This window comes from Leucoraja erinacea, chromosome 15 (assembly GCF_028641065.1).
Source record: "Leucoraja erinacea ecotype New England chromosome 15, Leri_hhj_1, whole genome shotgun sequence".
NCBI lineage: Eukaryota > Metazoa > Chordata > Chondrichthyes > Rajiformes > Rajidae > Leucoraja > Leucoraja erinaceus.
Window position 1 is genome coordinate 25,951,619 of NC_073391.1, and position 27,155 is coordinate 25,978,773.

General features: G+C 42.5%; 1 protein-coding gene across 1 annotated transcript in view; it reads right to left on the reverse strand.

The window, feature by feature from the left end:
• The window catches only part of fam204a (family with sequence similarity 204 member A), a 71,199-nt gene extending 44,718 nt beyond the window's left edge, over window positions 1-26,481 (reverse strand). The window contains exons 1-7 of the mRNA XM_055646938.1: window positions 26,359-26,481; window positions 15,952-16,004; window positions 15,153-15,279; window positions 14,438-14,528; window positions 12,722-12,809; window positions 12,238-12,340; window positions 1,979-2,068 (exon numbers count right to left, since the gene is read on the reverse strand). Coding sequence (XP_055502913.1) covers window positions 1,979-2,068; window positions 12,238-12,340; window positions 12,722-12,809; window positions 14,438-14,528; window positions 15,153-15,279; window positions 15,952-15,983 — 531 coding nt within the window. The 5' untranslated portion in view covers window positions 15,984-16,004; window positions 26,359-26,481. The remainder of the gene's footprint in view (window positions 1-1,978; window positions 2,069-12,237; window positions 12,341-12,721; window positions 12,810-14,437; window positions 14,529-15,152; window positions 15,280-15,951; window positions 16,005-26,358) is intronic.
• Window positions 26,482-27,155: the final 674 nt, after the last annotated feature.

Here is a 27,155-nt window from a genome sequence, read left to right on the forward strand (position 1 = left end):
TGAGTGAGTTGCCAGCACAACAGGCTTGATTGACTGAGACGCCAGCCCAAGAATCCATTTGGCGCACAATTTGCATACTAGCCCTCTGGAAACCAGTCCCTTCAGCCCACAACACCCATACTAGCACTCCAGAAAGCCCCCCCCCCCCCCCCTCCCCCAACTGGCCACCAATATTAGAATTGGTGGAGAGGTGGAATATTGGGTTGGATGACCCAACGGGTCCCACTTAGTCTAGTATTGGATAAAATTATTGTTGTGAACCACAACGTAGTACCAAACTTAATCTAGTGTATGTATAGAATTCACACAACACTCTTTTTGTTCTAATTGCTGCTGCAACAGCTACAATTTGGTGTTTCTGCAAGATTATCAAAATACAGAGCATTGAGATACTGAGCGAAGTCACTCTGACTTTTTTGAGAGGAATCCAAAGCTACTGCCATTGTAGTTTACACATTACCCTATCGTTCATTTCCACTGCTTCACGTGCTGCAAACAACTTCACCCAACTCCTAAATTACTCAGTCCAGTTTCAAAATAATCCCACCAGTATAATGTTATAATTTCCTTTTTGAAAGAGATTTACATAACCAAGTTACACATTTCTTAATCCCATAGATTCTTCAGATTAACAAAACAAAAGTAGAATGTAAAAATATGGAGCATATTTAAAGTCCTTTTAGAATGCAAGGTACATAATTATGTGGAAATGTTTCCAAAGATTGTTTTTGGAAAACTGCCTGCACGAATGTCAGCATTAGGATGGAACTCCTAAAATTCAAGTGTTCTACTTAATATCTGTCTCACACGAGAAGAAGGGTACTTATGTAAAGTATCAGTATCAGGGCGGCACAGAGGCATAGCAGTAGAGTTGCTACCTTACAGCACCAGAGACCCAAGTTCGATCCTGACTACAGGTGCTGCCTGTACGGAGTTCGTACGTTCTCCCTGTGATGTGTGGGTTTTCTTCCGGTGCTCTGGTTTCCTCCACACACATACGGGTTTGTAGATTACTTGGCTTCTGTAAATTGTCCATAGTGTGTAGATAGTGCTAGTGTACGAGGCGATCACTGGTCAGCACAAACTCAGTGGGTCAAAGGGCCTGTTTCTCTAAAGTCTAAATCAGAAGGGCAGGCAGCAATTGTGGTGCCCAAATAAGGATTCGATTTTGCAGCTGGTATGCTTTGAGCTTCTCACAGACGTTTTATGCATCTCTGCTTGACAATTGACAATAAATGAAGAAGCATTTTATTTCACTACCCTCCAGTGAATCTGGTGTACGTAGTAGGGCAAGGGGCAGAATGATCTATTAACTGAACCGTTTGAAGAATTCTCTCATGCACTTGGCCTAAACCAAGAAATTAGTATATTTAATTCAATTTAAAAACATGTACAGCAAGAAAAATAGAGATGGAAAGGAAAAAGGATCAAGGGAGTGATAACAAACTAGGAAGAAAATTAAAAATAATGTCCAATTTGACAGAAAGAAACTAAACACTTGCTGAAGTAAATCTCTGGTGCCAAAAAGGTTGCCACTGCCAATTTAGACATAAACCATTGAAAATCCAATTACACTCTCCAGCCCTAACATTTACTGTAATGTTTACTAGGTAAGCACTGAAACTCATGTACTTCATATGTCAAGACACTAGAGTAATAAAATATGTGAAGGAGGAGAAACGAAATTCATAACATTTATTTATCGATGCTTACAGATACTGAAAGCAATAATTTGATTTATTCCAGAAGTGTATGTAGTTGCTTTTACCACAAATTCTGAGCTAACGTCATGAGCAAAAAATAAAACAATTCCTTTTTATAGAAGTTCACCAATGAGGAAATATAAAAATAAATAAACATAGATTCCATGAATTCTTTAAACATTCTAGCATTTGTTTTTCCCGTGGAAAGACCTAAGAAATATTAATGTACTGTAATTTATCAAGATGTAGGCACAGCTTGTGGCTTAACAGCTTACCTTACGAACAGCAAGGTTGTCACTCAACCGTTCTGCTTCATCTATATCCCCTGTGGCAATGGCCTTGTCAAGGTTTTTTTCCAGATTTGTCTGAAAGAACAGTTTAATAAGTGAATTGCAAATAACAGAATGTAAAACTTCAACCACCTGAGGCTACATTTGATGGGGGGGAAAAAAATTTGTTATAATAAAAAAAATTGTATCAGTTGTTGCCGAGTACTTTCAACACTTTCTGTTTTTGTTTCAGTTATTATCAACTAGTCCTATACTTGTAAATACGATATTAGTGATTCCAAGGAGCAATGATACAAAGTGTAGTTGGGCAGTATCTCTGGAAACAACCCATCCCTCCCCGACGAGCTCAATGTATTCTATGCTCATTTTGAAATGGTCAGTGGAATGATGTCACCCACTCCGGCAGTCTCAGGCACATCTGAACCCGATCCCACGGTTACCGTTGCAGATTCACATCAGCCTTCCAGATAGTGAATTCACTGGAAAGCGACTGGCCCGGGTGTAGTCACCAGCCGTGTCCTCAAAATCTGCATGGAGCAGCTGGCCGATGTATTTGTAATAATCTTTAACCTCTTCGTACTCCAATCTGAGGTTCCCACCTACTTTTATAATTATAATCATACTTTATTAGCCAAGTATTTGTAACATACAAGAAATTTCACCATCATCTTGGTTCCAAAGAAAAACAAGGTAGTGTGCCTCAATGAATACCAACCTGGTAGTGCTCACATCCACCATCGTGCTTTAAGAGGCTGGTCATGGCATAAATTGTATTGTATTGTATTCAAATTTATTGTCATTGTCTCAATTTGAGACAATGAAATGAATTTTCCTTACAGGCAGTATCATTAAAAAAATCACAAAGAAATTATAAAAATAAATAATAAATAAATAATAAAACATATTAAAAAATAAAATTGAAATTGAATTAAAAAATTTTAAAAAGCACAAATACAGAAGTCCACGACACAACATAACATAAATGGCACCCAGGTGAGGACGGCACCATAGTCCAGCCTTCCAGATAGTGAATCCACTATCCACTATAAATGAACTCCAGCCTCCCAGTCTTGATCCTTGACTTCCTTACCCAAAGACCGCAATCATTGAGAATAGGCCACAGAACTACTTCCTCGATTATTTTCAACAAGACTGCATTCTCAACACCCTATACACTCACGACTGTGCAGCCAAATTCTGCTCTTAATCCATTTACATGCTTACAGACTACACCACAGTAGCAGGCTGGTTCTCGAACAATGAGACAAAGTCCAAGAAGGAGAACGAGACCTTAGTAACATGGTGTCAAAACAATAACTTTTCTCTTAATATCAGCAAAACGAAGGAGCTTGTTATGAATTTTGGAAAGTGGGGTTTGAGAACATTCCCTAGTCGACATCAACAATGCTAAAGTGGTGATGGTTGAGAACTTTAAGTTCCTTGGTTAAGTATCACCAACAATTTGTCCTAGTCTAATCACATTGGCATTATGACCAACCCCTCTACTTCCTCAGAAGGCAAAGCAAATTCTGCATGTCTCCAATGACACTTACCAATTACTGTAGCTGCACCAAATAAAACATGCTATCAGAATGCATCACATCTTGGTTTGGCAAGTGCTCTGCACAAGACTGTAAGAAATTGCAGAGTTGTGGACGCAGCCCTGTACATCTTGCAAACCAGCCTTCCCCCACCCCCATTGAGTCAATTTCAACTTCATGATGCCCAGGGGAATCAGCTAACATAATCAAGGAGAACATAATCACAATCAACATAATCACACCCAGCCATACCCTCATCTTCCCTCTCCCTCAGAAGATACAAAAACGTGAAAGCACTATTCAACGACAGCTTCTTTCCCGCTCTTATCAGACTCTTGAACAGATCTCGTATGAGCTCAGGATGTATCTTCATTCTCCCAATCTGCCTCTTTGCCACCCTTGTAGTCGTTTTTTAGAGGGCAGTGGCAGATGTGCATTATTCTTGCTGGAGATCTGTGACCAGTGGTATTCCACAGGGATCTGTGTTAAGAACTTATGCCATCGCCCGCCGGGGGCTTTGACTCTGACATCGGGAGGGGAATGGGGAGTGCAGGGGAGAGATACGTTTTTTTGCCTTCCATCACAGCGAGGAGGAGATGCGCTGTGATGGATGTCTGTTTAAATTGTGTTGTGTCTTGGGTCTTTTTTTTCATGTGTGTATGACTGCAGAAACAACATTTCATTTGAGCCTCTATGAGGTTCAAGTGACAAATAAATTGTATTGTGTATTGTGTGTGGACGTAAATGTGGATAGATTAGTTAGTACATTTCCAGATGATACCAACATTAGTGGAATTGTGGACAGTGAGGAAGGCTGTCAAACAATACATATGGATCAGTTACAGATATGACAAAAAATGGCAGATGGGTCTTAATCAGAGAGGTTCTGCAGTTGGGAGGTCGAACGTAAGGGGAAAGTATACAATTGATGGCAAGACCCTTAACAACATTGATGTACAGAGGGATCTTGAGGTCTAAGGCTCTGCCCAAGACCGTAAGGAATTGCAGAGTTGTGTCTGTCTCCCAAGGTCTAAATGTCAATGAGAGGGCATAGCTTTAAGGTCAGAAGAGGAAAGTTTTAAAGGAGATGTGCGGGCAAGTTTTTTTTTTACACAGAGACTGGTGGGTGTCTGGAACATGCTGCCAGGAGTGCTGATGGAAACAGATATGACAGTAGATCTTAAGAGGCTTTTAGACATGGATGTGCAGTGAATGGAGGTATATGGATCTTGTGCAGGCAGAGATTAATTTGACATCAAGCTTGGCACAGACAGCCAAAGGGTTTGTTTCTATGCTATGCTGGTCTATGTTTATTCTGTGTAGGAAGGAACTGCAGATGATGGTTTATATTGAAGATAGACACAAAATGCTGGATTAACTCAACGGGACAGGCAGCATCTCCGGAGAGAAGGAATGGGTGACATTTCAAATCGAGACCCTTCTTCAGATTGAGAGTCAGGGGAGAGGGAGTCTAGAGATATTGAAGAGTAAAGTGTGAAAATGACAGATTAAAGCAGACGGTGATAAGGAAATGTAGAATGGTGATAGACTTCTAACCGACATACACTATAAACCCACTGACTCCCATGGCTATCTGGACTACACTTCTTCCCACCCTGCTTCCTGTAAGGACTCCATCCCCTACTCCCAATTCCTCCGTCTACGCCGCATCTGCTCCACGGATGAGGCGTTCCACACCAGGACATCTGAAATGTCCTCACTATTCAGGGAACGGGGGTTCCCCTCCTCCACCATAAATGAGGCTCGCACCAGGGTCTCTTCCATACCCCGCAACACTGCTCTCTCTCCCCATCCCCGCACTCGCAACAAGGGCCGAGTCCCCCTAGTCCTCACCTTTCACCCCACCAGCCGTCACATACAAAAAGTAATCCTCCGTCAGTTTCGCCACCTCCAACGTGACCCCACTACTCGCCACATCTTCCCATCACCCCCCATATCTGCCTTCCGCAAAGACCGCTCCCTCCATAACTCCCTTGTCAATTCTTCCCTTCCCTCTCGGTCCACCCCCCCCCCGGGCACTTTCCCTTGCAACCGCAAGAGATGCAACACTTGTCCCTTTACCTCCCCCCTCGACTCCGTTCAAGGACCCAAGCAATCGTTCCAGGTGCGACAGAGGTTTACCTGCATCTCTCTTCCAACCTCATCTATTGCGTCCGCTGCTCTAGATGTCAGCAGATCTATATCGGTCGGTGAGACCAAGCGGAGGTTGGGCGATCGTTTCGCCGAACACCTCCGCTCGGTCCGCAATAACCAAGCTGACCTCCCGGTGGCTCAGCACTTCAACTCCCCCTCCCACTCCGCCTCCGACCTCTCTGTCCTGGGTCTCCTCCATGGCCACAGCGAGCAGCACCGGAAATTGGAGGAACAGCACCTCATATTCCGTTTGGGGAGTCTGCACCCCGGGGGCATGAACATCGAATTCTCCCAATTTTGTTAGTCCTTGCTGTCTCCTCCCCTTCCTCAGCCCCCCTGCTGTCTCCTCCCATCCCCCAGCCTTCTGGCTACTCCTCCTTTTCCCTTTCTTGTCCCCACCCACCCCCACCCCCGATCAGTCTGAAGAAGGGTTTCGGCCCGAAACGTTGCCTATTTCCTTCGCTCCATAGATGCTGCTGCACCCGCTGAGTTTCTCCAGCTTTTTTGTGTAACCCTAGAATGGTTCATTATTAGCTGAGGGGAAGGTGACAAGGAGTCTTACAATCAGTAAAATTGATCAGGACAGTGAAACTAGTTGCAGAACCAGGGTGGGGGAGGGACGGAGATAGGGGGGGAAAGCAAGGGTTACTTGAAGTTAGAGAAATCAATATTCATACCGCTGGTTTGTAAGCCCAAGCAAAATATGAGGTATGAGATGTTTGTTCTACTATCTGCACTTTCTCTGTAGCTATAAAGCTCTATCCTGAATAGTCTGATTGTATTCATGTATGAACGTTTTCCTTGGATAACAAGCAAAACATACTAATAATAGTAATATTAATAACCAATAAACCAATCCACAGCAATTTGCCTACTTCCGCAACAGGTCAACATCAGATGCTATCTCCCTCCTACATTCATCCTTGCAACATCGGTCAGATTATGCAAAAGCTTGAAAGCATATATCACCAGATTCAAGAACAGCTTCTTCCCGCTGTTATCAGACTCTTGACAGCACTCTCATGAAGATGAATTCCCAAGCTTCAAATCTAGCTCATTATAGCCCTTGCACACTTTTTTACACTGTACTTTCTCTATATTTGTAACACTATTTGCCGCAAATTGTTCACTTTTTCTTTTTTAATATATTTTATCTTATTTATATATAAATTATATACTCATGAATGGTATGATTTGCAGGATAGAAGGGGAAAACACGTTTTTCCAGTGTATCTTGGTAGACGTGACAATAACAAACCAATATCGATATCACCTCTCCACCTGGATCCATTTTAATAACATAAAAACCTTAATGCTCATTTGGCAAATACCAGTTATCTGCTTTTTTTTCCTCGCAGCATTTCCACATAAAAATGAACAAACAGTAAAAGATCTGCAGTAATGTATCATGCTGGCAAAAAAAAAAACAGTAACAAGAAATGCTTAATTGTATCACAAGTAATAATGTTTCTGTATTTCATTTTCCAGGGTATTAAACTGGAATGACTGCAATATATTTATTTGGTATCCAGGAACTAAATACTGAGAGCTGTCAACTTGATGTACAATGTTTAGACAATTTTATGATATAGTCATTCTGCTACTGGCACAATTTTTCTTCACACACAAAATTCTTACCTCAAGACATTGGAGATTTAAATCATCAGATGATAGCTGACATACAATAGAGTTTAAATGATGGTGTGATAGATGAATGTTTGCGATCCGCACTTTACTGAACTGGTTTTAACCTGTTCTACATCAATTATATATTTAACACTAGTCCATCAATACAGTCCCTGAAGCAGAAACAATTTTTCCTTTCTTTTTTACAATGCCATTAAGGTGACATAAAGCATACTGATTAACATTGTCAATCTGCATCAGGTCTTAGAATGTCTAAATATTTAACTTTGGCATGCAGGCATTCTGCATAGAAAAAAAAACTGCAAGTGGCTACAAGAAGAAGCTAGATGACTGAAGTTTGAGTGAGCATGAATATGCTACAGTAAAAGAAGACACGCTGCATTGCTTTGCTCCAAAACAGAAAACTAAACTCTGCATACATTTTTTTAAATTCCATGTTAATAATAATCTGCGTTTTCGTGTTTCACTCTGCCTAGCTGCTACGCACCACTCCACAACCCCTCCTCCCACCATTCTGGTCAATTTTCCTCTTACCCTCTGGAACTCTGAACATTCTGTCAAGCCTTCTCTACTTCACTGAGCACCTCTAAAAGGCACCTCTTCGCCGTTTAACATGGCTGTTGTTGTGGCTCACGTTGTAGCCCCTGACAGGACAGGCTTTCTTCACACCACTGCCAACTGCTGCGTCACCGTAGGGCTCCCTCCCTTCTCACCTGCTGTCGCTTCCAAGGTGGAGTATGTTGTTGACTCCAAGGGAGAAGGAGGGGAAAGAGATCATCCAAGTTATTTCTACATCCCTGTCCCCTTTACCCAATTCCTTTCACCATCTCACCCGAAACCACCTACGACTTGTCAGTTCCTGCCCCACCCCATCCTCTCATCTCTTTTCCCAGCTTTCTTCCCACTACTCCATCAGTCTAAAGAGTCCCAAACTGAAACATCGTCTGTCTCCGCCACAGATGCTGCCTGACCTGCTGAGTTTCTCCGATATTATAGTATCTGCAGTCTCTTGTGTCTCCATTAAAAAAAGCTGTACTGAGTTACTTAATGAAACCATAATGTTGATATGAACAACTTGGGAGATTCTAACATGGGAGATTCTGTAAATTAATGTTTGATTGTAACACATCTCGTAATTACACTTAATACATATTCAGCCAACTGGGAAATGCTGGTATTTGCACAATGAAGTACCAGCACTTAGTTTTACAAATGGCAAAACATTTCTGTGCAAATTCATTTTGTTAGTTTTTGAATGATTTTATTCATGTTTAATAGCATTCGAGAAAGTTGACAGTTTTGCAGATGCAAAGCGTGAGGGCACGACATGGTCAACTGTACATATTTTTGTGGAAGAGGCTTTTCTCTGGTTCATCTGCATGATAGGTTACGTGCACAAAGCCCTGCTGTCACGTAGTACTTCACCAATTTGGATTTTGACCTACACTTCATATTAGAAAAACTAACCTTGATGAATCAGCTAAATGTATGGTTAGCAGTGAGAACAGGTGGTGAGCCACTCCAGCAAGTTCAGGACAACCACAGTAATAGTCAAATTTTAAGGCTGAAAAAGATTGTAACCTTGCCAACTGCTCAATCTTTAAATAAGGCATTTGAATCATCACCAAGACAATTAAATGTTTGCAACAACAGGGTGACAAAATCTTTACTTTCTTGTTTCAACTATCCTGATGCTCTTTTTCTTGAGCATCTATTTGTCACATTCCATACATTTCCTACTGTCTAACCAATAACAGCAAGTTGCACGTGTGTGCGATGTAATAAAATATTTTGTTACACTTCACATTAAATTATCAAACAATATTTGGCGAATATTCCGGTAGGCGGCGCGGCTCTGGCCAGCAGCGGCCTCTGCAGCCTGTCCGCGTTTTTATTATTTTTGTCTGTGTTTTTATGTAGTGTTTGTTATTTTATGTTGGGGTGTGTGTGTGGGGGGGTGGGGGTGGGGTGGGGGGGGGGGGGAAACTTTTTGAATCTCTCCCTGCACTGAGACCCGACCTTTTCTCGTCGGGTCTCAGTCGTCGTTGAGGCCGTAACGAGGAGCGGCCTCCAACAGGAAGAGACCGGGGACTCAGGTGTCGACTCACCTCACCGTCGCGGAGCTGGCCGGGTCCGGAGCGGTGGAGGAGCGCTGCTGCTGCTGGTGCTGCTGCTGCTGCTGTTGCTGTTGCTGCTGCTGCTGCTGCCGGAGAGTCAGAGGCTCTCTACAGGTCTGTGGACGACGGCGCCGAGCCCACGGCTCCCTGGGGGGAGACGGCTTTTCGGGGCTTCTGCCGCGGCGACTTCTCCCGCCCGTGTTGCGGGGTCGAAGAGCTCCTGGAGCGGGGCCTAACACCACTGCCCCGCGCGGCTGGAATGGCTGCGGACTCTGCGAGCGCACGCCGGGGGCACCAACACCAAGACCCGGTGTGCGACCTCGCACCACCCGGCGTGGCTTTAATGGCCGCGGGACAATCGCCATTGCCAGCCGGGGGCTATGACTTTGACTCTGACATCGGGGGGGGGAAGAGTGCAGTGGAGAGATACGTTTATTTGGCCTCCATCACAGTTATGTGATGGATGTTTATGTTAAATGTAATTATGTTGTGTCTGGGGTCTATTTGTGTGTTATGTATGGCTGCAGAAACGGCATTTCGTTTGAACCTCCAGGGGTCCAAATGACAAATAAATTGATTCTGATTCTGAATCACAGAAGAGGAAGAGAACATTTTTGGGGGGTGGCAGGAGAATCAATGTGAGGTGATCAGAGCAGGATGAATAGATTGGGGCAGGGGGGGTAGATGGGGAGGGGAGCACAGGGGATGTCAGACTGAATAGAGGCGGGTATGGGGATCAGTGTGGGATGGAGAGGAGGGGTCCCAGGGTAAGAGGGGTGGAGGGGGGCGTACAAGAGAGAGAGAAAGAGAGAGAGAGAGGGGAAGGGGCAGAGGAGGTGGGGAGGAAGGAAGGTCAGCGCTCCTCGGACGTCGACCCGCTGCCTTGGCCGTCCCTGTCCACCGCCAAGTGCCGCCGCCAAAGCGGGAGGGGGTTGGGATCTCCTCGCCACCGCCTCCGCCAGCCAACAGCAAGGTGCGGGGCCAAGCGGTGCAACTCAAAGATCTTATTGCTATAGGATCTTTGGTGCAGCTGCATCAGACGGCGGAAGGAGGCCTCCCCCTCCCTCCCTCCCTCCTCCCGGCCTCGGCGTGCGAGAAGGTTTCTTTTGAAAGCGCCGTTAGCGGATTTGCAAGCAGGGGCCGCTATCAGGGCGGGCGGGGTGTGGGAGGAGGAGGCGGTGTAGCCGCTTTCGCGGGTGCTGCTGCCGCTGTGCGGGGCCCGTCATTCGCTCCGAACCTTCGTCAACCTGCACCTAGTATCTTTGCTCCGCACAGCCGTCGCCGACACGAAACGACACGTTACTTTTCTCCAAAGATGCTGCCTGACCCACTGAGTTACTCCAGTTTTTTGTGTCTATCGATATAAACCAATATCTGCAGTGCCAAGCCGGGCAAAATGAGTCGGCTTTTAGGTTGCCCGGCGGCACTTTGGGTGGTCAATGGCACCCGGGCAACCGTTAATTTCGAGCCCTGGAGGATATTAGGAAACTTATATTAGGATTCAGGTAGTTCTCACGGTGCGCCTCAAGGCAGAAAACAGAAATGGTGAGACAAGCAGGTTTAGGAAAATAATTTCAGAGCACATAAGATAAATCCAACAGCAATGAAACTATTAGAATCAGGGATGCACAAAAGGCTGGATCATCAGGGCGGCAAGGTGGCACAATGGTAAAGTTGCTCCTTAGTAAGCCAGAGACCTGGGTACGATCTTGACTACGAGTGCTCTATGTGTGGAATTTGTACGTTCTCCCTGTGACTGCATGGGTTTTCTACAGGTGCTCCGGTTTCCTCCCACACTCCAAAGCCAATTAATCAAAGGTTTGTAGGTTAATTGGCTTCAGTAAGTTGTAAAATTGTCCCTAGTGCGCATAGGTATGTGTATGGGGCGATCGCTGGTCAGCACGGACTTGGTGGGCCATGGGCCTGTTTGCACACCGTATGTCTAAATTCTAAATAGAGCGAGCAGTGCAGCGCAGGACAGGCCATATGCTCATGATGTCTGTGCCAACCATGATCCAATTTAACTGGAAAAAAATCCAATGATGCTGTCTGACCTGCTGAGTTACTCCTGCATTTTGTGTCTATCTTTGGTAAAAACCAACATCTACAGTTCCTTTTTATTATGCTTCGTTCTTTGGCACTGCTTTCCACATTATGTTTTAAATTAAGCCATTTGCTGAGCAAACTTTATCAGTGGTCCCATATTCTACTGAATCGCAAAATCCTTAACTTACCATCCTAGAATTAGTACCCAGGTTTTACTTCACCCCAGATAGACACAAAAGGCTGGAGTAACTCAGCATGTCAGTCAATTGAGGAAGCCTAGAACAGAAAGTCTGAAGGGTCTCGACTCAAAACGTCTCCTATTCCTTTTCTCCAGAGATGCTGTCTGACCCGCTGAGTTACTCCAGTTTTTTGTGTCTATCTTCGGTTTAATCCAGCATCTGCAGTTCCTTCCGACACCTTACTTCACCCCATCTCTACAATCTGCTTCCTCTGTGCGGTGACACTGTTCTTTTACATATTCCTCCTTGCTTAGCCTCATCATTGAGTTACCTCAATTCTACTTCTTGACACTTTCTTCCTAAATGTTTATAACTCAAGAGCATTTATTTGACCAAGTATTCAGTCGCCCCTTCTATTGCTTTCTTGCTTGCTCTGTTAACAGTGCTGCATTGGATTATTTATGGGACACTTCAGACTTCCTTTCCTGCATACCAAACAGACCTTTTGCAGAGCCACATTAAGTTACACACAATAAAGTTATATAAATAAATATTAATACCTTTGAAAGCAATGTGCTGCAAGCAGGAGACTTAAATCTATCATCTGCTCCAAAATATTGCCTTAGTTCATTCCAGTGGGCCTCTCTCATGGCTAGCTGGCTGCTAAAATGGAACACAACATCAACATTACCAGCATAAAGTTCATTCCAATTTGAAAGAAATGGTTTCAATTGATTAGTTTTGCTATCTTATATCATTATGATTAAATTGTTTTTGACATCAGCATTATTTTCAACATAAATCATGGTAAGAGAATTATTGAGAGTAATGGCATTAACTAATATTTTTCACGTGAATTGAGGATTTCATTGATTAAATTGTGTTCAGGAATATCTAAACATAAGTATATTTGAAAAGATATCTTTGGATTTATTCTAATAAAATTGAATTGAAGGTTTAAAATTAAAAATATTAAATAATCACACAACTGTCTAAATTTGTCAGAGGACCGATAAACTATGTACATAAATTCCAGTTAAATACCTTTCAGCCTCAGATTCCTGCTCTTGCTTAGATTCCTGCGATTTGATGGAAGGGTCCTCACTATTCCCTCCCACGTTTGTCAGGCTTTCTGCACACATATAATTTTAATTAGATACAAAACTATTAAATATGATGATCAAAAAAAATTGTAATACTGACCATTTTTTTCATTCAACTGTAAAGGGTTAAATGTAAACGATGACCAGAATAATATAGATTACTATCTATTTTGAATTATTGATTCTTGAAATTATTCTCAATTATTATTGTCCAGATAAAGGTAAGGGCTTTTTGCTCCTTACTAATGGAGGCACAAGAAACTACAGATGCTGGAATCTAGAGTAAAATACAAAGTGCTGGAGTAACTGCAGGACATTTTGGGTTGGGATCCTTCTGAAGAATAAGGATGTCGACCCAAAACGTTGTATATCCATGGACTTCAGAGATGCTGCCTAACCTGCTGTGTTATTCCTGCACTTTGTGTTTTGCTCCATATAATTTTTTTTACAGTTCTAAGTATATTATCAATATAGGTTTCTCATTGGGATGATTTTTTATTCCTAAATTCTTAACTGTGCAAGGTGTTGGTGAAGTAGGTTTGGTCTCTGCACTTTAAAAAAGTATCTATATTATATAGTTTCACCAGACTAAATTATGTAATATTACCTGAAAGACCGAGATAGAGTGGCCTTTACTCACTGGAAATTAGTATAATAAGTAATCTTCCCTAGATGTACAAGATTTTGAGCCCTTCTGAGGTTCGAGAATAAAAACTAAGGAAACATTTCAGAATGAGGAGTCGGCATCAGACTGAGATTAAGAGAAGTTTTTCATGCAGGGTTGAAAATTGTTGGCATTCCCTACTGAGAAGGTCATGACTGCTCAGTCAATTAAGATACTTAAGGCTGAAATGGACAATATTTTCAGCACTGAGGGAATCAAGGGAAATAGAAATTGGGATGGGAAACAGTACACAATCAGAGGACTGATAAACTGTGTGCATTAATTCTAGTTAAATACCTTTCAGTCTTTAAATGGTTCAGCCATTATCTTATTAAATGACAGAGTAGCTCAAACGGATGTAGAGTCCATTCATTCTTCTATTTCTTGTTTTTATTCATTTTATAATTTTGAACATCAGTTTGAAACCACCTCTATATATTAATCAGTGGGAATGACGGGTATTAATGTCATAGAAATGAAGAATTCATATAAAGTGTACCATTAAAAATGAGTAATTATCCCGTTGGAATAATAGTGCTAACTCCCTCTTTTTGAACTGGCCTCAACTACCCTCTGTGGCAGAGAGTTCCAGCATTTATTGAAAAATGTACAATTAAAAATGAGTAATTTCTTGGAATAATAGTGCTCCTTTTCCAGTTCAGCATTATTGCAGCAAATGTTGACTACTTTAAAGCTCTATAGTTTCACCCAAATGCACCTCAGGGGCCTGTTTCCTGTTTCACATGTGTTTACATGTCAAGCCAAATGAGAAATAGAGGTCCAGTTCAAAGTAGAGATAGACAATAGCAACTTCATCCAAAAATATAACATAACAATTTTAGATGCATTAATCAAATAAGGAAAACCAATAAAAAAAAGAGAATCTCAGCCCAAATTTCCATTTCATTAATGTTATTTCATATAACACGAGTACATAATTTGATAGCAATCTTCATTAATAATTCAGTGAACAATTTCTAATACAAATCATACCTGCACCAGCAATTTTTCGTTTCCGTCTCGCTCTCTTTTTAAATGAAAATTTGTTTATGGCATTCCTTCGTTCTTTCAACTCCTGAAATTTCTAAGAAAAATAAATCAGGAGTAACATGACACAAACTTGCTTAAATTATCATTATTGTGCATGCTTCAATTCAATTCAGTGTGTCTGAATGCTTATTTCACAAATCAATCACTACTTCATAATTGGGGCAATAATACGTAATAATATGAGAAGATGCAGAAACACTCAGCAATCAGGCAACATCTATAGAAAGAGAAAGGAAGTTATGGAATAAGTTACAAGTTACGGAAAGGGTTGGAATAGATTAAAAAAAAATCCTCAGATGGGCCAAGACTTGGGTTGCAGTGAATCTACTGCAAATCTACTTAGTTTAACGGAATTTCCTTTCTCAAGACACTTCGCAGACAGCTAACAAGAATAAAATTGTTGTGGCAACACTGCCAGATCTTATTATCATTATGCTGTTTCGATATGTTCCTTGATTACTGCAGGCTGTATTCTGGAATTCCCTATCAATCATTTTCAGTTTTTTTCTATATTATTAATAGCTAATTACTCACCTTCCCACAGAAGGAAATTCATCTACTATATACTTGCTGGTCTTAATAGTTTGCAATCGAAAACAAAATTGAATAAGCACATGAAAATATAATCAAATAACTATTAAATAAAAGAAAAACATACTTTCCATAATTGCAGAGAAACTCCAGATGGGCACTCTTCATCTATATCTTTCACATTGTCGGAAGATTTCTTTTCCTTTGAACAGCTATCCAATTTGCTTACATTGCCACTTTCTTCTGGTAGTACACTAAAATAAATTACAAAAAAAGAAAAGCAATGGGAAGCACTGAAGTGACACAGGCATGACAACTCCGAACAAGATCCTACAAGGCAAAGATTCTTAGTCTGAAGAACGATCTCGACCATACCTTCCATCCAGAGATAGATTTTGTGTCTATCTTTGGTGATTCTTCAGAAGTTCTACATTATAAATCTTATTTTTGAAAACTAATACAAATGGTGAATAAGTGTCCCTAATAATCACAACTGCAATGCAGTTTTCAATAGTTCAACTGATGCGTTAGGTAGCCTTTCCAGTAATCATAGATTATTACTTTTAGCAGATTGCTGAGCAGATTTCATGACGTGAACGTTTAAGTCTAGTAAAACTTTGGTGGTGTTAATTTAAGATCTACTTAACTAGAAGATCTCAACCAACACTTAGCTTTGGGTATAAAACAGAGAAAAAAAAGATTTGAATTAAATTAAAAATAGGTTACTGAAATGTTTAATTCACGACCCTTTGCGATTTATTTTGTTCTCTTTTATTTAAATCTCATTCTCCCTTTGAGACAAACCAAGCTAGATCTGCACAGTGAATATTGATTCAAATTTTATATTGCTTTTGTTGATTGCACACACTCACATTAAACTTTTATAATTTATTATGCAAATTTATTTACTGCTGAAGTATTCTTACCAGATAGGTTTTTGGTCTGTGGAATCCATCATTAGAGTTTCTGGGAGTAAAACCTTGAAAGAAGGAAAAATTCATTGTATATGCATTCTCACTGATCTATATGGAATTAAGGGCAATATATCAAAAAGCATTCAAGTCAATAGTACCGAAATTTCAAAAATGGATAATTGTGCCAACACATTTATATTCTACCTTCAGCTCATCTGAGCAGAAAGGAATTTCTAATCTTTACTCTGTATTTGTGTTTTGCTCCCAGTGAAAGTGCTAATATATGCTCTACAACTGATTTTAATGTTTGTGAGATAAGGAAGATGAAAAATAATCATTTTAAGGGTGTAAGTGGACGGCGCCCCCTTCAAATAACCACACAGGAGGGGGCGCCATCCTGTGTGCTATGGCTGCCCAGCCTGCAGCTGTTCATTTTTCACTCTTTTAAAAAAAAATTTATTGAGTTTTAGTGTTTTGTTTTTGGAGCTCTAGTCTTTTTTTTTGTGGGGGGGGGGGGGGGGGGGGGGGGGGGGGGGGGGGGGGGACTGCTTTTCAGGGTCCCTACCTGGTCGGAGAGGCAGCTTTTCTCCGGGCTGTACTTACGACCCATCCTCGCGGCCTACCAGTGGGCCTGGAGCGGCGTTTAATGAGGGGTCCGTCCCGTACCTCGGCTTCGGTAACGGCGGCACAGCACTGGAGCGCTATTGTGGAGCGGGCGATGCCTTGCCCGGGTCGCAACACTGGAGCTGAAGACCGCCGATGAAACATCGTGGAGCTGCGGGACTATGGAGCGGCCAGCTGCGGGCGGCGGCACTGAACTTTTCATTGGGAGCCTGGGATCTCTCGCCGAGATCGCCAGTGGTGGAGCTCCATCCATTGTTGGCTTCGGAAGCCGCGGTCTTCGGTAAGGGATGCGGCCGTTCCAGGTTTCCCATGCCGCTGTGAGGATTCTCCTGACGCCAGAGCACCATCACCCGGCGAGAACGGCCTGGAATATCGGGCCTCTGTAAAGGCGACTGTGGAGGCCTCAATAGGCCCGACTATGGGTGGACATGGGATGGGGACTGGACATTGTGCCTTCCCTCATAATGGGAACCATTGTGGGGGGATGTTTTTATGTTTAAATTTCTTTATTACTGTTATGTCTGTATTCTTTCTTTATGTGCTGCATTGGCAAGAAGCATTTCACTACACCTAGGTGTATGTGACCAATAAAATAACCCTTGAACCTTTGAAGAAAGAACTGGTTTAAATCAAAGGTAGACACAAAATGCTGGAGTAACTCAACGGGCCAGGCATCATCTCTGGAGAGAAAGAATGGGTGAAGTTTCGGGTCGAGACCCTTCTTCAGACTGATGTCAGGGGAGTGGGCGGGACAAAGATAGAATGCAGTCTGAGACAGTAAGATTGGTGGGAGAACTGGGAACGGGGAGGGGAGGGGATAGAGAGGGAAAGCATGGGCTATTTGAAGTTAGAGAAGTCAATGTTCATACCGCTGGGGTGTAAACTACCCAAGCAAAATATGAGGTGCTGTTCCTCCAATTTGTGCTGGGCCTCACTGACAATGGAGGAGGCCCAGGACAGAATGGTCAGATAGGGAATGGGAAGGGGAGTTGAAGTGCTGAGAAACCGGGAGTTCAGGTAAATTAAGACGGACTGAGTGGAGGTATTCAGCGGAACGATCGCCAAGCCTGCTCTTGGTCTTGCTGATGTAGAGAAGTTGACACCTGGAAGAGCGGATACAGCAGATGAAGTTGGAGGAGGTGCAAGTGAACCTCTGCCTCACCTGGAAAGACTGTTTGGTGCCTTGGATGGAGTCGACGGGGGAGGTAAAGGGACATGTGTTGCATCTCCTGTGGTTGCAGGGGAAAGTACCTGAGGAGGGTGTGGTTTCGGAATTAGTTGACCAGAAAGTTTTGGAGGGGATGGTCTCTGCGGAAAGCAGAAAGGAGTGGAGATGGGAAGATGTGGTCAATAGTGGGATCCTGTTGGATGTTGGAGAATTATATGCTGTTATCATTATCCATATCAATTTAAGGGTGTTCTCCTGACTGTCCGCTGTGCTAACCGTTTGCTCTTTTTCGTGAATTGTGCTGGTAAATCTGCTGGTGCTGTTGTTGAACATCAGGTAAAATCAGGCCCTTTAAATAAAATCAGAGTAGCTTTGAAACCCATGTTATTCATGCCTTCATGCTCTGTGGAACCCAGACCGAAAATTTAAAAATATGACGAATTAAGTTTTTTTTTTAATAATTCCAAGACATGGCACACAAAGACGCTACATTAAAAATCTTATATTAAGCAAGATATCCCCTTTGATTTTAACTAAGACAAAATAAATAATTCATATGTCACTTTACACTACAAAAACATCCTTACTTGATAAAAGTTAGGTTAGGTTTTAAGTGTGGTTCTCTAACTTGTTGCAATATGTTATTGATATTCTCTATGGATTGCTAAATTGTATTCACATCAAACACGGCAGTGATTTAAGGGCCTGTCCCAATTTCCCGAGCTGCTTATGAATTCTCCCGAGTTTTCCCCTTGATTCAAACTCGGAGAACATTCGTAACGGGTCCGTAGATATATCTTGTTATGTGGCTTGTTATGTCAGCCGTAGGTACTCGGGGCATTAAATGTTGCAATTTTTCTCCTCCCGACTATCTTTTTACTCGTGGACATTTTTTGTCATGCTGGAAAAAACATCCCGACTTACCTGATGCCCCGAGTACCTACGGCTGACATAACGAGCCGCTACGATATATCTACGGACTCTTACGGACCCGTTACAAACATTCTCCGAGTTTGAATCAAGGGGAAAACTCGGGAGAATTTGTGAGCAGCTCGGGAAAGTGGGACAGGCCCTTAAACATCCTTGGTTAACCGAAATATCAAGTATGGGGAAATGAATTACTGGTAGATATATAAAATGAAACGTAATCAGCATTGTAGTAATACCGGCTATTAATCAAAATACTGTATGTAGTAATTTTACATACTCATGAAAACATCAGAATCATTTTGACACTAGCAAGAGTAACTTTGACCATTGCAAAAAATACTTAATCTCCCATGATCAAAGATCTTTCAAACCCAGTGATATTAGTACTTGGACCAAGTTTGCTGATGACACTGTGGTGGTGGGCCTGATCTCAGAGAATGATGAGAAGGCCTACCGGGAGGAGGTGGCTGATCTAGCACTCTGGTGCCAGGAGAACAGCCTCCTCTTGAACATCAAAAAAACGAAGGAGCTGATCATGGACTTTAGGAGGGCACATCATCCGAGGACGTACACTCCATTGAGTATAAATAGGGATCCTGTGGATAGGGTGAACTGTTTTAAATATCTGGGAGTCCACATCTCTGAGGATATGACATGGTCATCACACGCCTCAGCACTGGTGAGTAAGGCAAGGCAGCGTCTTTACCACCTCAGGCAATTGAGGAAATTCAGAGTGTCTCCGAGGATTCTACAGTGCTTCTACGCAGCGGCGGTGGAAAGCATCTTGTCCGGGAACATTACCATCTGGTTCGGGAATTGCTCTGCCAAGGACAAGAAGGCCATGCAGAGAGTAGTGCGTTCGGCCGAACGCACTATGGGAACTTCACTCACCCCCCTGCAGGAACTATACAACAGGAGGTGCAACTCCAGAGCAAACAAAATCATGAGAGACCTCTTCCACCCCTGCAACGTTCTGTTCCAGCCGCTACGGTCAGGCAAACGCCTCCGTTGCCATGCAGTGAGAACGGAGAGGTTGAGAAGGAGTTTCTTCCCAGAGGCAATTCGGACTGTAAACGCCTTTCTCACCAGGGACTAACTCTACAGAACGTTTTTCCTTCTATTATTTATTATGTAAAAGAATATGTGTGTTATGATTGTGTTTATAATTTGTTTGGTTGTTTTGTTGTTTGTCTTTTGCACAAAAGTTCGCGAGCATTGCCACTTTCATTTCACTGCACATCGCGTATGTGTATGTGACAAATAAACTTGACTTGACTTGACTTGATAATGCTCTTACAGATAGACAACATTTGCCTTTTACAAACATACATGTTCTTAATTAGCCCACTCCTTCGTGGGGAGCATTCCATTTTATGTTGTTAGCTTATCCAATTCAGGTGTTAACAGTCTGATTTATAGTTGTCGCTTTCACCTGCTTTGAACAGTAATGCACAAAGGGATCAAGGACCACAATTTCACTTCAGAAAACATCCCAATGCATATGTCGTCTGAAAATAGGTGCAGGAGGAAGCCATTCGGCCCTTCGAGCCAGCACCGCTATTCATTGTGATCATGGCTGATCGTCCCCAATCAATAACCTGTGCCTGCCTTCTCCCCATATCCCTTGATTCCACTAGCCCCCAAAATCTCTATCTAACTCTCTCTTAAATCCATCCAGAGATTTGGCCTCCACTGCCCTCTGTGGCAGGGAATTCCTCAAATTCACAACTCTCTGGGTGAATTACCTTTCATAAATCCATGTTGGACTAATCCTTTTACTGCTATTCAAATGCCCCATTATTACCTCTTTAATAATTGACTCCAGCATCTTTACCACCACCGAAGTCAGGCTAACTGGTCTGTAATTCCCTGTTTTCTCTCCTGCTCCTTTCTTGAAAAGTGGGATAACATTAGCTATTCCTCCAATCCACGAAAACTGATCCTGAATCTATTGAACATTGGAAAATGATCACCAATGCATCCACTATTTCTAGAGCCACCTCCCTGAGGACCCTGGGATGCAGACCATCCGGCCCAGGGGATTTATCATCCTTCAGTCCCATTAGCCTACCCAATACTATTTCTCGCCTAATGAAAATTTCTTCCAGTTGCTCTACCCCCTTAGATCCTCTGTCCTCCAGTACATCTGGGAGGTTGCTTGTGTCTTCCTTAGTGAAGACAGATCCAAAGTACCTGTTCAACTCTTCTGCCATTTCCTTGTTACCCATAATAATTTCACCCATGTCTGCCTTCAAGGGACCCACATTTGACTTTGCTACTCTTTTTCCCCCATAACATTTCTAAAGAAGCTTTTACTGTCCTTCTTTATAGTCCTGGCCAGCTTCCCCTCGTACTTCATCTTTTCAGCCCGTATTGCCCGTTTTGTTTCCTTCTGTTGTCCTATGAAAGTTTCCCAATCCTCTGGCTTCCGGCTACTTTTTGCTGTGTTATACATATTTTCTTTTTGTATTATTATATCCCCAACTTCTCTTGTCAGCCACGGCTGCCTCCTACTCCCCTTAGAATCTGGTACAAGTTGCATATCTAAATGTTTGAAATATTGCAGTCATAACTTCCAGATCTAAATAATGTTCAAAATATTGCAGTCATAGCCTCTGATATTTTAGATACGAGTTCCTTCAGTATTCAGGTCCCCAAGCCTTTTCCACTAGATTATGCCTTTTTTGTTCAAAATTGCTTCTATGTAGATGTTTTGGCCAATTATTCTACCTCCCCTCCCAGCTTTGCAATCATACTACCACACCCTGAAAACTGAAGAGAAATCCTCAATTTTTGCTACTCCATCATCTATAATTTTGATTTATTTTTCATCTTTATGTGACATATAGTATATTTATTATTACTTAAATCTGTTCATTAAGTTCATTACCTTTGTTGCACCAACCTACTCATTACTTTGTACCATTCTTTCTGTAATTTTACATTGTTTTTCATTATGTATTACTCTAGACTTGTTATGTATCTAATGAACACTTCCTCACCTACAATATTGTTAGTAATTTTAAATACATAGTTGCCAAATGTTATATTAAATTGTCAGTTATTATCTATATAACGGGCACAAGTTCACCACCCTGCACAAATACAGAAATTCTGAATTTCCTTTCAGCTTTCACTACAAAGATTGTCCCATTTCAAACCATATTCACTCTTAATTTTTATTGTGAACCATTTAATCTCTTCTGCCTCATACCCTTTATTTTTTTTATCACTTGTCCGAAAGGACCCACTCGAATTTTCCCTGCCTCTGCACTTGTTCAAATTCCAAATACATCTCTAACATTTTTCCAATTCAGACGATGTCCTGAAATATTAACACTATCTTTTTTCACAAATGCATTCGGTACTTACAGTACCTTTCTTAATTTCCAATTTCTAGCATCTGCGGTGTTCTGCTTTTTTTCTGGGTTTTCAGAGTGACTTCCCTTTGAATCTTATTTAAACTGCCTTTTATTCCATCACAATCAGGTGGCTCTGATCACAACAGCTCCTTTTCATTCCTGTACCCAAATATAGTTGCTTGCTTTTCTTAATATTATTTTTTTTCTCCACTTCATACTTCAGAATATGAACTAGGAATGGCTCTTTGAACCAGAAAATGTGTTGATCTGGAAAGCAGTCTCAAAAGCTTTGCTCAAATTCCTTTCCTTTCCATATGTATTATTCTTCTTACATTGGTATGACTGTTGTACAGTTAAATTATATACAATATGGTCTCAAATGACTAAATTTCCTTCCCATTTATTGTTGATAACCAAACTAACTAATCAGAATGCATAAGTTTGCATAGTTTATATCTCTCATAGAACGAGAAAATATTGGACATAACATACAGACTCAGTCCAACTAAGCTTCCACTTTGAAATCACTTTAGGTGTTTAATGCAGCTTTATTAGATGATATAGGATTTAAAAGCTACAGACACTTGATTTCCTTGATAATTTTGAATATATTAAATGTTTATACTTTGACCATTCATTATTGTTATCTGTCAGTTTCCTGCTTCAACTCCAATCCGTATCTAGTCTGCCTTGCAATGTAGACACGTTTATAAAAATTATAACAGATATGCAAATAAAAACCTGCCAATCTAAATTAAAGCGTCTGTAGCTTTTAAATGTTAAAAAAAATCTCTGTAAAAAGTAATGAACGCCTGGGAGATATTATAATGAAAATGATCTTATCGTTGCATTCAGATTATGATGACTGCTTGAGTTTTGCTCTTTCACTAAAAGATGCCAGCCGAACCCCTTAATGCAATTGGTTTCCATAATTACTCCCACCAAGTGAAAACTCAATTGCTGACCTTGAGCATCAGTTAGAAAGGGTTTGCTGTCAAACACTGCATGCCACATTCAAAAGCAGCAAATGCTAACAGTGAACCAAAGGCTGTTATCTCTTTGTATCTTCTCCGGAATTAACTGTTCTGTTACCTAAATTCTGATTTCCATTTTAAATTGCGATTTCCAGGAAAATTTTAAATTATGTTGGCTTTCTGTAATCTTGTTCATTTTATTTTTGCCATTTATAATTTGTCTGAAGGTTTGCACTAAACGTTTGTGGGAGGAGAGTGTAGAAGTTACTTTATTAGTGAATTCAACATTTAGTGGGAATAGGAAGGGGTGTTAAAATGGTTAGTACCCATGTACTTCCTCTAACATCTACTGCATCTGGTGTTCCCGATGTGGGCTCCTGTACATTAGTGCAACAAAGCGTAGACTCAGCAACCGTTTCACTGAACACTTACTCTTGGTTCGCCAAGGCCTATAGGATCTCCCGGTTGCTAACCATTTTAACTCCCCTTCCCATTCCCATTCCAATTAAGAACTTTCTTTCCTGGACCTCCTCCATGCCAGCATGAGGCAAATTGGGGGAACAGCACCTAATTTTTCACTTGGGTATCTTACAGTCCTGCAGTATTCAGATTCAGATTCAGATTCAATTTTTTGTCATTGTCAGTGTACAGTACAGAGACAACGAAATGCATTTAGCATCTCCCTTGAAGAGCGACATAGCCAGTATGGTATGAATGTCGAATTCTCTAATTTTAAGTAACTTCTTCCACACCCCCCTCACCCCTCCCTTCCTTCCTTGCCCCTCCTCCATTACCAGAGCGAGGCAAATTGGGGGAACAGCATCGCATATTTCGCTTGGGTATCGTACAGCCCTGCAGTATGGTATGAATGTTGAATTCTCTAATTTTAAGTAACTTGTTAGAGAGTCAAAAACTTCAAATTCCTGGGTGTGCATATTTCCGAAGATTTTTCCTGGACCTAGCACACTGATGCAATTATAAATAAAGCACATCAACGCCTCTACTTTCTGAGAAGATTACGGAGATTCGGTATGTCAGAGAGGATTCTCTTGAACTTCTACAGGTGTACAGTAGAGAGCATATTGACTGGTTGCATCACGGCCTAGTTCGGCAACTTTAACGCCCGGGAGCGGAAAAGACTGCAAAAAGTTGTGAACACTGCCCAGTCTATCACCGGCTCTGACCTCCCCACCATCGAAGGGATTTATTGGAGTTGCTGCCTCAAAAAGGCAGTCAGCATCATCAGAGACCCACACCATCCTGGCCTTGCATTCTTTTCACCACTGCCATCAGGAAGAAGGTACAGGAGCCTGGAAACTAATGTCCAGGTACAGGAACAGCTTCTTCCTTACAGCCATCAGGCTATTAAACACTACAATCTCAAATAAGCTATGAACTTCAATATATTATTATCATTATTATTATTATTGAACTTCTATTGTTTTTGTTTTGAGTATGTATGTGTATATATATATATATATTATATATATACACGCACATACATACTGAACATTTTTTTCTCTATCGTTTATATTGTTTACAGTGTACTATGTTTACATGTTCTGTGCTGCAGCAAGTAAGAATTTCATTGTTCTATCTGGGACACATGACCATAAAACACTCTTGACTTCTTCTACACCCCCCTCACCTCTCCCCATCCCTCTTTGCCCCCCCTCCCCTCCTTGCCCCCCCCCCCCCCCCTTCCTCCCTGCCTTCCCTTGCCCCCCCCTTCCCTTGCCCCCCCCCCCTCCTCCCTTGCCCCCCCTCCCTTCCTCCCCTTTTCTCCTCCATTGCCTCCCTTCCCTCCATCCTCCCTTGACCCCCTCCCTTCCCACCCCTTCCCTCGCCCCCCCTTTCCCTCCTCCATTGCCTCCCTCCCTTCCCTCCTCCATCTTCCCCCCCCTCCCCTTCCCTTCCCTCCTCCCTCGCCCCCCTTCCCTCCTCCATTTTCCCCCCTCCCTTCCCTTCCCTTCACCCGAGTCGTTTAACCAGCTCCAAAGTGCATTACAATGAATCCCTCTCGATCACATCTTCCCTAGCCAACAATTGTCTTATCAGGGTTACACTCTATCTGAGGTTATCTGTTGCCGGCCCCGATTTGTCCAGGTCTTTTCTTGCCTCCAGTTATTCCCCATCCCCCCCTTTCAGTTTGAAGAAGGGTACCGACCTAAAACATCACATGTATTTTCTCCTAAGATACTGTCTGACCCGCTGAGTTACTCCAGCACGTTGTGTCCAGCTACGGGTTTGAAATATGTGTTTAAAGTGGGTAGATGAGTTTAGATGGGCAAAAAGATTGACATGAACCTGGTGAGACAATGGGCCTGTTTCTATGTAGTATAATGCTGTAACTCTAGAGCACAGTTTAGCTCCTAGTTACCAGTAAGAACTAGTGATAAAAACACTTCCTCAGTGGAGGATTAGACAGAGTACAAAATCGTTCCCACTGGAGGGGAGCGGAACCCAGTATTGTCCTCAATGGATGAGTGGAGAGAATAACATGGCTTTGCTCCCAGTGAAGGAATGAAAGGCAGAGCACAGGTTTGTTACAATGGAGGGGGGAGGAGACTGGAGGGTAAAGTGCATGGGAGTTGAATGAATAGTGGACCAAGTACATTGGGAAGTACATTGACACCCCTGAGTGAAGAGCAGAGCACAGAATGATTTCCAATGAAGGGCAGACCACAAAATAATTCCCGTTTAAGAAGGAACTGCAGATGTTGGAAAATCGAAGGTAGACAAAAATGCTGGAGAAACTCAAGCGGGTGAGGCAGCATCTATGGAGCGAAGGAAATAGGCAACTTTTCGGGTTGATACCCTTTTTCAGACTGTTTGGAGAGAGAGAACTTCTTCAAAGTAGGCATACCTTGAGGAGATTTCGCAGTGGAGTAGACAAAATGTTTAAGAAGGAACTGCAGTTGCTGGAAAATTGAAGGTAGACAAAATGCTGGAGAAACTCAGCGGGTGAGGCAGCATCTATGGAGCGAAGGAAATAGGCGACGTTTCGGGTCGAGACCCTTCTTCAATGAGTCTGAAGAAGGGTCTCGACCCGAAACGTTGCCCATTTCCTTTGCTCCATAGATACTGCCTCACCCGCTGAGTTTCTCCAGCATTTTTGTCTACCTACGAAATAGTTCCCAATGGGTGAGTGGAAGTCAGAAGGAGAAACAAGAAACTGCAGATGCGGGTTTACAGAAAAAGACACAAAGTGCTGGAGTAACACAGAGGGTGCCCACTACCTGGCGTCACCACTGTAGAGTGTCTTGGTTCTTTAATCCCGCATGTACGTATAATCTCCGTATCTGATGGATCACCATCACTACGCATTGACTACATTTATCCCAGATGCTATTGACATTACCTCGCCCACACGGCGCCACAAGTCACGTCTCCCTCCCGAGAATTAAGATGGCGCCAGTACCCATCAAGCAGCCGCCGGAACGAAGGGACAGAGTCAGCGGCGCCTGCGGAATGGTTAGAGAGCGGCGCACACCCGGGCGCGCCGGACAGGTTATACATGCGCACTGGGTTGCCATGGAGATTGGCGTGGTCACGTCCAAAGGTCCTCTAGCATCTTTGGTCACGTCTCCCTGCGTCGATGTTTCTCTGTGTTACCGACAGAGTCAATGCCTTGGCTCTTCAGAGTCCCAGTGTTTACTTTGTTGCTGATCCATTCCGTAAATCTCTCCATTAAATGCCCTTCGACTCCGCGTTGGAGGCTTTATTCTAGGCGTGGGGCGAGGTTAGTGGAGTATTTTTTGGGGAACTGGAGGAAGATAGTTGGGTGAGTGAATGGGACTATTGACGTTGTCGTTGTGGGGCGAACCTGAGGGCATAGAGTTATACAGAAAGGAAACAGACCATTAATGTGGGTGAACTAAGGTACCATGTAGGGTGTGCAAGACCTGAGGTCATAGCATGAGGCCTTGAGGTCTCGTGACCTCAGATCTTGAGGTCTCAACCTCATCTGTTTCCATACAGCATGGAGATACAAGGAGCTGCAAATGTTGGTTCGGCCAAATGAAACAAACTGTCAGATTAATTTGTAGAAACAAGGAAGTGCAGATGCTGATTTACAAAAAAAGACACAAAGTGTTGGAGTAACTCAGAGGGTCAGGCAGCATCAGAAATCAGTCTGAAGAAGGGTCCCAACCCACT